Source organism: Macaca mulatta, chromosome 6, assembly GCF_049350105.2.
Source record: "Macaca mulatta isolate MMU2019108-1 chromosome 6, T2T-MMU8v2.0, whole genome shotgun sequence".
In the NCBI taxonomy this organism is placed as follows: Eukaryota; Metazoa; Chordata; class Mammalia; order Primates; family Cercopithecidae; genus Macaca; species Macaca mulatta.
Genome location: NC_133411.1, coordinates 146,524,832 through 146,538,798, shown reverse-complemented (window position 1 = coordinate 146,538,798; position 13,967 = coordinate 146,524,832). Strand labels below are relative to the sequence as shown.

Sequence of the window (13,967 nt, the reverse complement as noted above, 5' to 3'; positions counted from 1 at the left end):
TTCTAGTGATGGACATTAATGTTTCCAGTTTTTTCTTTTATTTAAAATGCTTCAGTGAGAATTCTTATACATAATATTTTGGAGTATACTTGCTAATATACCTATAGGGTGCAATCTTAGTAGCATAATTGCTGGATCAAAGAGAGTATACATTAAAATTTTTTTTGATAGATTTTGCCAACTTGCTCTCTAAACAAATGTGACTTTATTTTAAAGCCAGTTCTTGTCTTCTGATAGGTCCTTGGCTTTTCCAGGGAGAGCACAACTTTGTGGGGGCTGAAGCTTCATCCCTATGTCCAGCTGCCTATTTTGTTTCCTGTTTGGAAGGGCCCTGTCTCTTCCTGCTGTGGCAGTCCCTCCTGCTTCCTCTGGATTCAGTTTCCCCCTCAGGGAAGTCCCCCAGATCTTTGCTATGATATATGTTATTCTGAGGTAGGGAGGGTAGGTCCTGCATTTAGAAGCTGACTGCTCAGACTCTTGCCTCAGCTAATGGCATCACAGTCTTCCTGGGCAGCTAGTAGCTGGGAAATGGACCCCAGTGTCTTTCACAGCCTGTTTCTTATACCTCATTATTGTTGTTTCCAGGGACTGCTTAATCTTTAACCTCAGAGGCCAGGGCTTAGGTTTATGGGGACTTTGTTGTTTGGTAATTGGACAGCCATGCACTGGGCCATCAGCAGAGCTGTTTCGGAGGGATGTTAATGGGACTTCATTAATGAAGTAGCAATTAAAATTCTTTGGACATGTTGTTTACATCAGGCTGCCAAAGCTAAGCGAAAACCTCCAGCCATGGGATGGAAAAGCCATTGGATTTCACGTGCTCATGGAGAGAAATGGCCTTTTTTTGATTGATTGAGTCATTTGAGATCATGGAATGAAGTAATTAAATTAAGGGCAGCAGAAAAATTTGAAAAAGCATTAAAAAACATAAATCTCTGACTCAGTGAGAGTCCTCTTCTAAAATTGCTGCTGCTAACTTGTCACCATGAAATAATGATGATGATAATGATGGGCATTTCTATCAGTTTTGAACACTTGCTAGGTGCCAGGAATGGTGCTACATGATTCATAGGCATGGCCTCATTTTGTTCACTTAAGTATAAGAGATAGTTATTATTTTCTCAGCTTATAGGTGAAGAAACTGAAACCCCAGAGAGGTTTAGTAACTTGTCCAAGATCATATATTAACAGCTTGTAAGTGGCAGGGCCAGAGGGAGGCCAGCTGACTGCAGAGGTCTGTGTCCTAAGCCCCGCTACTTATTTCTCACCCACCCAGACCAGCCCAGCCTATTTTCCATGATGGTTGCCTCACTCCTGCCTCTCTTGGATTTTCTGCATCTAATTTGAAGGTGGCAAATAAGGCAGTAGTGCAGACACAGATAGGTTTCGTTGCTTGCTCTTTGTTAGGATTTTAGGAAACTTCCCTTGTTCCATTTTCTGGGTTACGGGGAACCTCACTGTTGAATCAATAGCACTGTTATGGCCCTTGGCTGTGTGTGCATGCGTGTGTGTGTGTGTGTGCCTGTGTGTGTGTGTGCGTGTGTGTGTGTGTGTGTGTGTGTGTGTGAGAGAGAGAGAGAGAGAGAGAGAGAGAGGAGAGAGAGGACAACACATAATATTTCTGGAGTAAGGCAACATGGAAAGAGAGCTTATTTCCTGCCTTCCCAGGGAATGTGGAGGTAATAATATTTAGAGTCTGAGGGCTGGTGGTCATGACCCTTCTGAGAAGAGATCAAGGTAGGTCTCTGTTACTTCCCTGTGGGAGCTGAGCCTTTTCCCTAGAGCAGAGAAACTGTGAGCCTGGAAAGCTAAATATTGATTCAAGAAAGCTTGCCTCTGGCCTCTAAAAACAGAGTAATAAGGGGCAGAAGAGAGGGTTTTAAGGCAGTTCTGTGGTTTTATTTTTTCACCCTGCTAAAATGTTTCCATTTTGTTTGTGTGTCCACCTGTGTCAGCCAGTCTGTCCTGAGGGTGTGACCTGTGGTTCAGTTCAGAGGCACTCACACCTGTTCCCTGGGGCTGCTGGCCCTGGGAATTATGGCTCTTATGGGGTTTATTTCATCTGTGCAGGTCAAGGAAGTCACAGATGGGTCATCATTCCGTTTGTTCTAAGCTTGTAGGTTAGATGAACCAGATCAAAGGTTTAGGTTTATTTCATTCCATGAAGAGAGAGGAATAGTCCTGGGGCTAGCTTGAGAGGTTGCCTGAGCCCTAGGCAGTCTTGAAGAACAGTCAGGAAAGTGCAGTAATAATTTTAGAGCTCAATATATACAGATATTATGCTGGAAACTGAGAATTCAGCTTCAAATAACACAGACTTGGTCCCTGACCTCATGGGGCTCCCAGTCCCAATAGAATAGAAAGATTCATGTAATAAAGCAGGGTGATTAGGGATATGATTGTTATTTCTTGTTTGAGGGGCTTTGGGAGCCCCAAAGACTATCATTTCCTCTGGCCTAGTGGATGGAGGGATTAGGGAAATATCTTAATTCCGGTGTTAGGTCTGAGATTTGAACCCAGAACTGACTCCAAAATGCCAAGAAGTTAGGAATTTAGGGACTAAGATTATTCTATTTTTTCCCCAAAAAAAGGTTTTTAGATGCATATCCTCCGTCTATGCCTCTCTCTGTCTCTTTCTATGTCCAGCACCCCGAGAGGGATTCTTAAGGTTTTCTGATGTTTGTGTTGAATTTTATCCCAGTGGACTGCTCAGGATTGGTGTTTATCTTGGTACCTAAGATACTCATCAGAATATCTGTTATTACAATTGGGCAGTCTTGTTTTCAAAACCTGACTCTACCAGGTTTACTGTTCTGTAAACCTAAGCACATGTCTTAGACTCTCTGAGCTTCTGTTTCTCCATCTGTAAAATGGGGATGTTGATACTCACTTTAGTAGGGCTTTTGTGGGGATTGAGAGACATAATATATGTAAAATGCTTAGAATGGTGTTAGCTAGTATTAGGAAATGGCCTCAACTTTCTCCAAGATGCAACTGTATCCCCAGAGAAAGCCCTTGCCTGGGAATGTATCACCCAAATTTTATCATCCTTTTAACATTGGGAAGATATGTTTGTGTTGCTTGGATGGGGAAAAGACTGAAAATTATATGGTGTCTCTTCCTCTTCTCCATAATTTCCCATCCACATGGACAGGAACATACTCATTGTGTTTTACCAAGCAGGATATGGAACTTAAACAATATTTGTTACTTATAGTAAAGCCTGGTTAACTAGGACTCTTAACCAGAACTCTTAATTAACTGACTTATTTTTCTCTGTGTCCACTCCTCTTTAAGAAAAAGACGCAAAACGATAAGAAAAGTTAGTTATTATTAGAGAGTTACCCTTCAAGGGCTAGCCCATGGTTAAAAGGTACTATGCCCCCTGGCACATGCATTCTTCCCCCAGAATCTAGCCTTGTCTGCCTCTCCGTTGCATCTCCAAAAGCCGGGCAGAGCTCCTCATACTTAGGGAGTGCTCAGCAAACCTTTGTTGGACGAATGAAGACATCACCTAGGTTCTAGCTAGACTTCACTATTACTGTTCTTTACACATGCTCTGAATTTTCCTGTTCCCTATCTTTGTTTGTACTGAAAGTACCTCTCTGAGTCATGTGAGAGGTAGACTTTGGGATGGAGTTATTGGTGCCTTGTTTTGTCTTGCTTGTGAGGCTGCTTGTAGACATCAGTTCTAGTTTCTTCATTTTTGAAGAAATGCTGCATTTGATACATCATACATTATGAGTTATCTAGCACCTGCAGTGGACTCAGTAAATGTGAGTTACATCTATTTCTTTATTTAATGCTCATATCACCTTTATGAGATATGTACTATTATTATTTCCATTTAATATATGGGAAACCTGCAGCCTCAAGGAACTGAATAACCTATATCACTGGACAGTTTGCTGAATTCGATAGAATTAAATTTGGTCTCTAAGATCTTGCAGGTGCACAGCCTTGCCCATAGGACCTGCAGTTCCAAAGGATGTGTTACATTTTTTTTTTTTTTGTAATAGAGAGGGGGCCTCACTTTATTGACCAGGCCTGACTTGAACCCCTGGCCTCAAATGATCTTCCTGCGCAGGCTTCTAAAGTGTTAGGATTATAGGTGTGAGCCACTGTGCCTGGCTCCAAGGGATATCTTGATTATACAGAAAATCTTTTCTGTTAAAGAGTGGTGCTGCTGGCCGCAGTGGCTCACACCTGTAATCTCAGCACTTTGGGAGACTGAGGCGGGTGGATCATCTGAGGTCAGGAGTTCGAGACCAGTCTGACCAACATGGTGAAACCTTGTCTCTACTAAAAATACAAAAGATCAACTGGGTGTGGTTGTGGACACCTGTAATCTCAGCTACTCGGGAGGCTCGGAGGCGGAGGTTGCGGTGAGTCAAGATTGTGCCATTGCATTCCACCCTGGGCAACGAGCGAAACTCCATCTCAAAAAAAAAAAAAAAAAAATGTTACTGCTCACAGAACCGGACTTTGGAAAGCGGGAACACAGGCTGATAATATTCATCCTTCATAAAATGGATGGCAAAGCCTGGGAAGAAGTGACTATAAGACGTGAGCCCAGGTCTTCTGACCCTTTAGCCAAGGCTCTTTACTATATTCTCCATTAATACATTAAAAGCAAAACAAAACAAAAACCCCAAATAATTGTTCAAAATAGAAGATGATTCAGGAAGGTATCTTCTGGGAGCAAAGTGGGTTCTTTCCAGGAAGCAGCTGTGGAGAGGGCTGACTGGAATACAAAGTCTTCTGGGGAAATCCTATTTCCCAGGAAATGGAGTTAGCTGGAGCATCCTGTTTCTGTCTTTTCTATCCTGTTGTTTCTTGAGTGTTGCTAACAGAGAGGGGACCCTAGTTCAAAGACTTTGGGGGTTACCCCTGTCTCCTCAGACTAAATGGAAAAGGGAAGGCATTTTCCTCTTTGATCCTTTTCTTTGTCTCTTTCCGCTTATGCCCTACAAACCTCACAGATCCCTGGGTGCCAGCCCTGGGTGAAAAGCTGCTGCCTGCTATTTCTCTTGTTGCCCCTTCCCCACTAGATACTGCTTCCTGGGAGGATTTCTGAATGGGATTTCAATGGAAGGTTTCCAGATGGGCAGAGAAGCGGCCCACTTCAGAAAGAAAGGGTTTAGATTCAAACCTTGCAGCAGGGGAGGGACAGAGAGATGGAGGTGGGGTGCTGACTACTTTCTGTCTTGATTTATCTCTAAGGATTTCTAATTTGTTCCCCACATCACCTAGAATATACATTACTGCACTTCTTTTATCTTCCCTTTTAAAATCGAAGCCTATCTACAGCCTTATGAGCTCTAAGGAAATTTTTATTTCACAGCATAGAATTTTACTTTCTTACCTCCTCTTGTTCTTTTCCCTTCTCCAGCTGTCAGGTTTTTGGTCAGCCAAAGATACATGTGGGAAGGCCAGATGTGGCTCTGGGCCAGAGATGTTGGTGCTGGTTTGCGGGACTCTCCTTAGAACCATGTGGTCCTGCTGAGCTCAGCTGTGGCTGGTCCAGAGAGCCTCAATGTCCTGTGCTTGCTCATGGTGTGGTGGCTTGTGTGGTGACTACTGTTTCTATCTGCTGTTTCTTGGGTGTTACCAATTGACAGGGGACTGTGGTTCAAAGACTTTTTGGATCAGAAAGGGAATGGAGGGAGAATCCAGTACTTTCCCAGCCTCCAGCCCAAGAATAAATTCTCACCATCCAACGAAGATTGCTCTCTTGCTTTTATTTTAAGATCTTTAGCAATGAACACTTAAAAAATAATACTATCTAGTCTTAAATATTTCCATAGTTAAGAAGGTTTTTTGAATGTTTCACTTAAAAATTAAAGGCTTTTTTTGTATTGATATACAGAGAAGCAAAGACCAGCTTCTTACCATGTTGATGTTGACAGTTGGTTCCCTTCATAAAGAAACTGACTTTCAGATTTGTCTTATTACGTGTAAATATTTCTGAGTTTCAAGATGGACAACCTTTAGTTGTGACCATGGTAATATCAATAGGCTGGTGTGGAGCAAGTGGGGAGCCTTTTTTGTCCAGTGGAAGATGGAAAATATTATTTATAACTCAGTATTTGAGAATAAACTATTCATGTTTAGGGAATCTGGATGAAGGTAGAAATTTGTGTGAGAATTCTTTGGGTCTGAAATTATTTCAATATAAAAAGTTAAAAATGATTTTCACAAGAAATGATTTAAATCTTAAATTATTTGTTTGATTTTTATGAAGTTAATGAAGTCAGGTGCAGTGGCTTGTGTCTATAGTCCCAGCTATTCAGGAGGCTGAGGCAGGAGTATCACTTGAGCCTAGGAGATCATGACCAACCTGGGCAATATAGCAATGATGCCGTTGGCCCAAAAACATAATAATAAATGGCAAAGCCAGGGTTTGAACCTAGGCTCCTTCTTTCTGAAGTAGATGACATTTCAGTGAATATAATTCTCTAATAGCAGGATGATGACCTGGAAAAATGTCAGGGTAGGAATTGTTCCTGGCACTTCCCTTCTGTGGACCTTCGGCCTGTGGGTTTTATCTTATTCTAGTTGTCACCACATTCCCCTCTGTCTTACAGTTCCATAGGCCTGGCTCCGTCGACTGTTCTAGGGGTGGTGGGGTCACCTTGTTGCCACTACACCTGGATGAATGCTTAATTGGGCCTCCTCATGAACCAGAGGCTCACAATAGTAGGCTTGACTTTGGGCAAGAAAGAATGATCCCGTCTTCTGACCTTCTAATGTTGACTTCCTATAAGAACCCCCAGAGATCTCTCAGACACACAACAGTTCTGACCCATTTTTGTTTGGCTGAGCTTCAGGGTGCACTGTCTGCAACTCCACCAGCTTACACTCTGAGGGGAAATGAGCTCAATTATGGAGGCAGGTCCCAGTGAGGCTTTTCTGCAATGCTATTATTAATCTCATGGAGCATGGAAAAAATACAAACTCAGATCTGTCTGCCCCATTTTCGTCTGTGTTGATGTTCAGGACAGAGGATCATAGTGGATGCCATCACTGCTGAATTAAAAGGCAAGTTTCCCTCCAGCCATGCTGTCTCTGTCTTTGTTTCACTCCCTTTCCCTCCATGGCCCCCCCGGCCCCCTCCAGGACTCTACTGTGAATCCCACAGATTGTCTTGGAAGGGCAGGAATGTGTTATAACTTTGTTTTGTTCTGCTTTTTTTTTTTTGGAACAGAGCAGCACTTTCCAGAGGTGATGCTAGGAGAAGAATTTCTTAGCCTGAGTCTGGACCAGGTGTGCAGCTTGATATCCAGCGACAAGCTGACCGTTTCTTCAGAAGAGAAGGTATGATGTGGCTCATTGGGGAAACAGGAACCTCACTCGTCAGGTGGTCATGGGAAGGACTTGTGGTTTGGTGAGATCTTTTCTTTCTTTTTTTTTTTTTGAGATGGAGTCTCGCTGTGTCGCCCAGGCTGGAGTGCAATGGTGAGATCTTGGCTCACTGCAACCTCTGCCTCCCGGGTTCAAGTGATTCCTCTGCCTCAGCCTCCTGAGTAGCTGGGGTTATAGGCATCTGCCACCACGCCCAGCTAATTTTTTGTATTTTCAGTAGAGACAGGGTTTCACCATGTTGACCAGACTGGTCTCAAACTCCTGACCTCAGGCAATCCGCCTGCCTTGGCCTCCCAAAATGCTGGGATTACAGATGTGAGCTACTGCGCCCGGCCAATCTTTTCTTTTCTTTCAGAGAAAAACAACAGCTTTTTTTTCTTTTAAATCCCTTTAAAAATAATAATAAAAAAAAGACTTTCTGGCTCATGACGGCTACATTCTAGACTCTTTAGAGAAGAAATGACAGTGATGACGATGACGACAAAGCTGTCACTATTTACTGAACACTTATAGTTTGCCAAACACTATGCTGAGTGCTTTATGTTCTTGGGCTCGTTCCCTCTACGATAACCCGGTGAAGCAGGCATTGCTATTGTCCCCACATTACAGAAGAGGAAGCAAATTCAGATTCCTCTTCTACCAGGAAAAATGTCTCTGTGCTGGTAGATGTAGTCTACTATAGTGAAAATAACATAAGCTTCGGTGTTGGCCAGCAGGGTCCAAATCTCAGCTCCAGTATTTACAAATTAGTTATGGGACCTTGGGTGAGGTACTTTGCCTCTTCTTTGTTTCCTCATTTTGTAAAGTGAGGATTATAGTATTAGAACATATTCCACAGGGCAATTAATTGGGATAATATATGTAAAATGCCTGGTATAATCCTTGGTACCTAGTAGGTGTTCAATCAGTATTAGCCCAGTTTATTATTTACCCTGCACCTGGAATTAATCCCTTCCTCCTCTGTGTTTCAGGATAACACTCACCTTGTTCTCCTTTTCATTATACATAGTTAGTTCTGAGCTGATCCTCCTCCCACATTCAGCTGAGTTCCTTGATGGTAGGGACTACATCTTATTCCTTTCTGTACCCTCAGAGATGCTCAATACATGGTTTTTGAATGTCTTAGTTCACTCTTTGCATCCAAGCTTGAGGCTCTTTCTTGAGGGAATATTTCAGGAGAAACATTGACAAGAATTTTATATACGAGATGAAATTGTATTCGCATGTCCAGAGAATGGGGTAGAATTCACGAACCCCTGCCTGCCATCCTGGAAAAGTTTGATCAAGAAGAAAAACAGTCGTTTGTTAAAACTGTGGACTTCCCTGAGATTAGCAATGGATCCCCAGAAGGTGACTGGCACAATCAACTGGACTCTCCCTTAGGCTCAGGGAGGCCTCAGCTTCCTTGAATGCATAAGTGCACATAGGACCCTTCCTGCCTTAAGGTCAGAAACTGAGAGGATGCCCTTCCTTCTTACCAAGCATATTTACTGTCTGCTCTGATTTTGCTACCAAATTGGCACAATTGGAAGGAATGAACCAGTCAGTTGATTGGCTATGTGAATATTGAGACAGTTGGTCAATTTGGGGCCCCCTTGATTATGTTCTAAGTGTAGAGTGAGAAAATGGAAGCACTCATATAAACAGCAGGATTTGAATCATCCTGGGGTATGTGGGTTGAGAGTGGGGGACCCTGTTACTTTGAATTCATGCTGGCCCATCCTGCTCTTGAGATCATAGAAAGTTTTCTGCACATGAAGGCTAATCTGTGCTTGCTGTGTCTGGGTGGGAGTAGGGGTGGATTGTTAATAGGGAGAGGCATTATAGTGCCCTGAAAACCACTTGGGCTTTGGACACAGGCAAACCTGGTTCTAGTGTCTGCTTTCTGGCTATATGACTTTGAGAAGTCACTAGTCTCTTTCAACCTTAGTTTCCTTAAATTTAAAATGGGAATTCTGAGTCCCTCCTCTATAGCATTGTCACGAGGCTTAGAGATAATGGATATAAAATACCAAATAGAGTGTTTGGCAGGTGCTCAATAAATGGCAGTTGTCATTGTAATTGCCACAATCATCTGTTTTTAGGCACCATTAATAATGATAATGGTATCAATTTTGCCATTGATAATGGTAAAATATGCCATTGAGTTAATTATATCTTTCCAGAAACAAAGAAACATGACTTTAAATGTATACACTTAAACATTGTTTGCAGTGTTGCTCAATAATTCATATGCTTACATATAAGTTGCTCTTTCTGTATAGCCAGAATTTGGAGTATAGGTATTTTTCACATTAACGAAGTTCTATTTCATATTTGCTTCTTGGAAGTTATATGTAACTTCAGAATTATGTGCTGCTTTTCATGATCTTGATCCCTTTAGTACCGTTAAGGTTGGCAGTGTAATTTTGAGGTTTATCAAAGAATAGTGGGGCTTGGGCTACATTTTCTCTTTGGCTAACCTCATAGTTTTATTTCTCCATAATTGATCATGTCTTGCTGGAAGTTAAATAGCTGGAAGCTTCTGACAATTGGATGTTTTTCATTTTAATGCTAGTCCTTTAGGCTTTGAAAATTCTGTGTCTGCTCCAGGAGATTTAGTGATTTCTACTCCCTTTAATTACATTGTGTGTGACAAGCAATCTCTTGCATGCATAATAACCTTTCCTTTCAATACTGTTTTATAATGGAATTTTAAAATGTATTTGAAGTAATATTAGGAATCTTAAGTTAAAATTCAATGGCATATAATGTTAACAGTTGCAGAAAACTCAACTGGGTTGGTAATCAAATAACTTGTGTTCTGCTAAATCCACACTTAACAGCATAACAGCAATTATGACTTACTCTGCGTGCAGCCCACAGATTTCTTTGAACATATATTATAAAATGAAGCCAGATTTAACACATTAACAGGTAAAAAACACATGCATCTTAAAATAGAGGAAATGTAATATTTTACTATTAATGATGAGTATAAGTAACAGGCAGCTTTCATCTTGGGAGTTTGCAAGTATAAGTTGTACAGTCAGAGGGGCTGAGTTTGAATCTTGAGTTCCCTACTTAAACAAGCTGAGAACCCTGGGCAAGTTGTTTATCTCCCACAAGAATGTATGTACCATCTACAAGTAGACAGACAGGAATTTTGTCTGTCTGCTTGTCACTGCTGGAGTGGTATCAGGTTCACGGTAGACACTGAAAAAATAGCTGTTGAAAGAATGAATAAAAGAACCTCCCTATGGCTCAGTTTTCTCATCTGTAAAAGGTGAGTAATGGTAGCATAGTATCTATCTTGTAAGGTTATGAGGATTAAATGGGATGATATATGAAAAGTGCTTAGAATAGAGGAACTGTTCATTACAGTAAGATACTGTTGTTATTGCTGCTATTATTATGGTTATTACTACTAGTACTGCTCCTAGTAGTAGTCATAACTGTTGACTGGGTCCTTTCTTAAGGGGAAGTCTTCCCAGTGCCCATCTTGGTGTGGGCTGTTGGCGTGACCTGGGGCCCAGTGCCTAGCAGAGTCAGAGAGTGATTGTGACCTCATGCTCCCCAGTGTCCCCAGCCCTGCCTGGACCCCTCCCAGAGCTCAGAGATTGTTCTTCTTCCAACATCAATTACTTTTGCTCATTCCCATTCCTTATCTCCTCTACTGCCCTCAAACACCTTGAGGGCTGTGAGGGTACCTTAGTCATCTTTGTATCACACACAGTGCCTGACTCAGTGCCCCAGGAGGTGCCACGGAAGGACTCAGCAGATGTTCCCCAAGGGATTGAGGCACACTGGGGCTGGACTCTGCACTGAGCCAGCTGAGGTTATGGGAATAATTTTAACAGTTTTCTAGAGAGTAAGGACAGATAGGGGAATTAGAGGGTAGGGGAGGGCATGAATCCTTGCCATTTTCGCTCTTGTTTTTCCTTCATGTGGTTTCTATTTTAGAATTCTTGTTATTGAGAGAGGTCAAATGGTTGTGATGGGAGTTACACAAAATCACTAGTTCATTGTGTAGGACCTTCCCCTTCCTCATGTCATGCCAGACCCCTATTGACTTCAACAGGGATGGCACCATGTTCAAGAGGTTGAAGAAGAGGCCTGGAGGCAGCGAACAAGACTTAGGGTTTATTGAGGGCACTTACATACCGGGCTGTCCAGTGGTGGCAGGCTGGACAGGAAATTGCAACTGCTTGTAAAATACATGCAGTTTATATAGCATTTTCACTTAACACCCTCCTGCTGGTGACCTTCACCTGGCAACCTTCGTTTAACACAAAACAAAGGGCCTCAATCCCCGACATGGCCTGCGTTTCCCAGGATGGGCTGGGGTTCAGATGTTCCTCATAGATAAGGAATGAATCTCCAGGTTCTTGATTCCTTAGCTTGGAACACTGAACACACATTCTTTGTAGACCATAGAGTCATTCTCAGGGTATGCTTAAGTTATTGCTGTCAGGTGCATCTATCATACATTCCACTACTCTGAGGGCAAAGCCAAGAAGATTAAAGCAAGGCATCTGATTCTTCCATATGGTGGGTGTTGAGGGGTCAGGGCTAAGCCTGTAAGCTGACAGCATGTTTATTGTATTTCCTTTTGAGACACAAAGTTCAGCTCTGGCCATGAACATCCTCAGTGACCAGTGACCCAGGGGCAGTGTAAACAACCTTCTGGGACAAATCCACTCTAAGGAAAGAGATATGACTCCTGAGTTCGAGCGCAGTTTTGCCGTTGAATTGCTCTGGGACCTAGCAACTTACTGGCCTTCTTTGAATCTTGGCTTTCCTAGCTGGTAAATATATTTCTCCATCTCAAGATCCCATGTCTTCTTATGAAACACTATTGAGGCTTTTCAGAGACACCTCTGAGTGAGACTTAACAGGGAAATGGCCTGCATTTTAGATACCGGTCAGGGAGAAATTTATTAAGTCTCTTTAAAAAATTAGTGTTAAGTATGTTCTGGAATAAGAACTACAGGTTACTTTCTCTTTGCACTATCACATTTTAAAATGTGCTGTTGTCTCCTTAAACTGCATTTTACAGGTCAAATTCTGATATCTTATTTCTTGGGAGCAACTGGGCCCTTGTCTCCCAGGATCATTGGTGTTCCATGCCCTTCTGTCTGAATTCTTTGCCTTTCCAGCCAGGTGGCTGTGGGAGGCAGGCTGCGAGAGGCAGGCTGGAGAGCCTCAGCCGGTGGCCTGGGCTTACATGATTGCTGTGGAGGCATTGCCAGGTGACTGAGCAGGTGTACCCTGCTGTCTAGGCCGAGCTGTTGGCAGCCCTGCCTTACTCTGAGGTTATCAGAGTTGCCAGCTTCTCAGCTTGCCAACAGTGATCTGTTAACGCCCTACCTTGGTGTTACTCTTGCACAGAATGGGTGTTCTCCCAAAGGACACCCATGCACAGAATACCACAGCACTGTGCCCCCAAATCTACCATGACCAACCAGTGTTCTCCAAGTACATTTCACACATCATTTTTGTTTTAAACAGGAAGCTTGTATTGAAGTAAGTTCATGGAGAAGTAAACAAATAAAGTATACAACTAAACTTTTTACAAAGTAAAATACCCACATAACTAGCACCCAGATCAAGAAACAAACCCCAGAACCCCCTTCCAGTTACTACCCCCTATCCTGGGAAGGGCACCTACCTTCTTGGCTTCTCACCCGTTGGATGAGTTTTACCCGTTTTGGAAGTTTATATAAACTGAACAATGGTGCATGTGTGCTTTTGTGTCTGATTTTTCTTGTCCAGCATGACGTTCAGAACATCATTTCTTACCCTCACAACAAGTTGCAAGGCAGAGATTACTGTCTTCATTTTGCAGAGGAAGAAACTAAGGGTCAGAGAGGTGACACAGCTCATTAACAGTAGACAACTCCATGATGTGAAGCTGTGTGTGTCTGCCTCCCAAGGCCCGCTCCTTATTAATGCATCCCCACCCTGATGAGGGGTACAGAGATGAGTGACAGCTAGTCATTACTATTCAGGGGCTCATAGTCTGGTGGGCAGACATACTGAAAACATGTGTCCACAGTATGTGGCCAAGAGAAATAATTGCTTATAATTATAGTTCAAGGAAAGCACGTGGAATATTTTATTCCAGGTTGTTGGATAGGAAAGACATCATGGAAAAGAGAATCTTTGAACTAAACTTTGGAGAATGAGAGTAGAATTTTGGAAAGCCATTTAGGTTGGAGGAATAGTAGGACTATTCCTACTGAAGACTTGGAAGTTTGGAATAGTTTGTTCTTGGGGAGAAAAGTAACCTCTGTGATGAGAATCAAGGATCTTCGATGGGGTATGGTGGGAGATGAGGCTGGGAATGGGGTAGGAGTCTGTGAAGAGATTTAAGAAATGAGAACTTTCTTCTTGAAGTCAGTATTTGCCTAACTGTATCCCATAAAGATAATATTACAAGATTTTTTTTTTTTTTGGAGACAGTCTCACTCTGTTGCCCAGGCTGGAGTGCAGTGGCGTGATCTCGGCTCACTGCAAGCTCTGCCTCCCAGGTTCATGCCATTCTCCTGCCTCAGGCTCCCGAGTAGCTGGGACTACAGGCGCCCGCCACCACGCCCGGCTAGTTTTTTGTATTTTTTTAG

General features: G+C 42.6%; 1 protein-coding gene across 5 annotated transcripts in view; it reads left to right on the top strand.

Moving 5' to 3' along the window:
• KLHL3 (kelch like family member 3) overlaps positions 1-13,967 on the top strand; it is a 116,861-nt gene that overhangs the window by 48,906 nt on the left and 53,988 nt on the right. For all 5 annotated transcript variants that reach the window (XM_078004266.1, XM_078004264.1, XM_078004265.1 and 2 more), the window contains 1 exon segment: positions 7,208-7,317. In XM_078004266.1, the coding sequence (XP_077860392.1) occupies positions 7,208-7,317 (110 nt within the window).